The following is a 1,078-nucleotide window of genomic DNA, read 5'->3' as shown; positions in this document are numbered from 1 at the left end:
ACAGTGTAAGCGTTCAAGCAAACCACTTCTGAAGATGCAAGCCACTCGTGCTTGCGAAACGTCAGGAAGAAATTCCATTTTACGACGGCCTAAAATCCCACGTTTCAGTACATTTTTTGTTAGCTTGTGAATTTACCTCATGATTTGCAGAGCCGTCATGTCCAGGCACAAGTTGGGATCGCTTTGGGCGTATGCCACTCTGGCCCTCAAAGCATCCGCCCGCACTCGTTGCCCATTGAGCAGAATCTGTTAAAAGCCACTTATAAACCCTCCAATTGAATTGCGGGATAATTTTCCCTACTTCGCCTTGAACACAACATCTCCGGCCAGCCACCAAGTCCAGCACCGCCGTGCCCTCCAGCTCGGAAGTGGCCATGATGGCGAGCAGATCGCCTCCCCGAGCCTCAAACGAAGCCTCGCTTAAGAGGAGATGATTTCTCGAGCCGAAACATGAAGCCGCTGGCGGCCAGAGGCTGACCTGGTTGGCCTGCAAACCACAACATGCCAAAACCCGTCCAGACAACTCTACCTAACAGAAGTCCTACCTGCAAGTGTGGGTAGATGAAGGCCGGGGCGATTTCCTCCTCTTGCGCCGTGTAGTCAGACCGGATGACCGACGGTCCCTTTCTGGACGCCGGTATGGAAAACTGGCTCTCCGCCTTGGACATCGGCTTGCTCAAGTGGCTCAAGACGCTGCACGCATTGAATGAAGCAACTTGGACCAGACCGAAATTGTCGCTTTACCTGTGATCCACAACATCATGGTGCATGTGGGGCCCATGGTGGCCAAACTCGGCCACGCTGGCCCTTCGAGGGTCCCTCAAATGTTGGGGAGACCCCGCATGGTACGCCCGGTTGTACTCCATCGCCAACAGGTTCGCTTCTGAGATGCTTTTATGGCGGTTCCATTGCTGCTGTTGATGGCTGCTGTTGGGTCGAATTCCTCCCTGTTGCATCGCCGCCAACGGTAGAGGATGATGATGCTCCTGAGGGATTTAAATCGTGTTTTTATTGAAGGTTTCCGCCCGTGTCTGAAGCCGTGACTTTCATTGGCATTCATCAAAATTGTATATACTTT

The 1,078-nt window shown here is 52.7% G+C and overlaps 1 protein-coding gene across 1 annotated transcript in view; it reads right to left on the bottom strand.

Annotated features, from left to right (window-relative positions):
- Positions 1 to 1,078, bottom strand: part of LOC109540180 (ATP-binding cassette sub-family G member 8) — a gene marked incomplete in the record, with an annotated part of 13,105 nt that overhangs the window by 3,676 nt on the left and 8,351 nt on the right. Inside the window, 4 exon segments of the mRNA XM_048668115.1 lie at positions 137 to 246; positions 302 to 487; positions 546 to 693; positions 745 to 986. Of these exon segments, the coding sequence (XP_048524072.1) occupies positions 137 to 246; positions 302 to 487; positions 546 to 693; positions 745 to 986 (686 nt within the window).

The sequence above is a fragment of the Dendroctonus ponderosae genome, unplaced genomic scaffold (genome assembly GCF_020466585.1).
Source record: "Dendroctonus ponderosae isolate FM_Combo_2020 unplaced genomic scaffold, Dpon_F_20191213v2 Dpon_F_20191213_7, whole genome shotgun sequence".
Classification (NCBI taxonomy): domain Eukaryota; kingdom Metazoa; phylum Arthropoda; class Insecta; order Coleoptera; family Curculionidae; genus Dendroctonus; species Dendroctonus ponderosae.
Note: the sequence above shows the minus strand (reverse complement) of the source record. Positions and strands in the feature narration are given on the sequence as shown.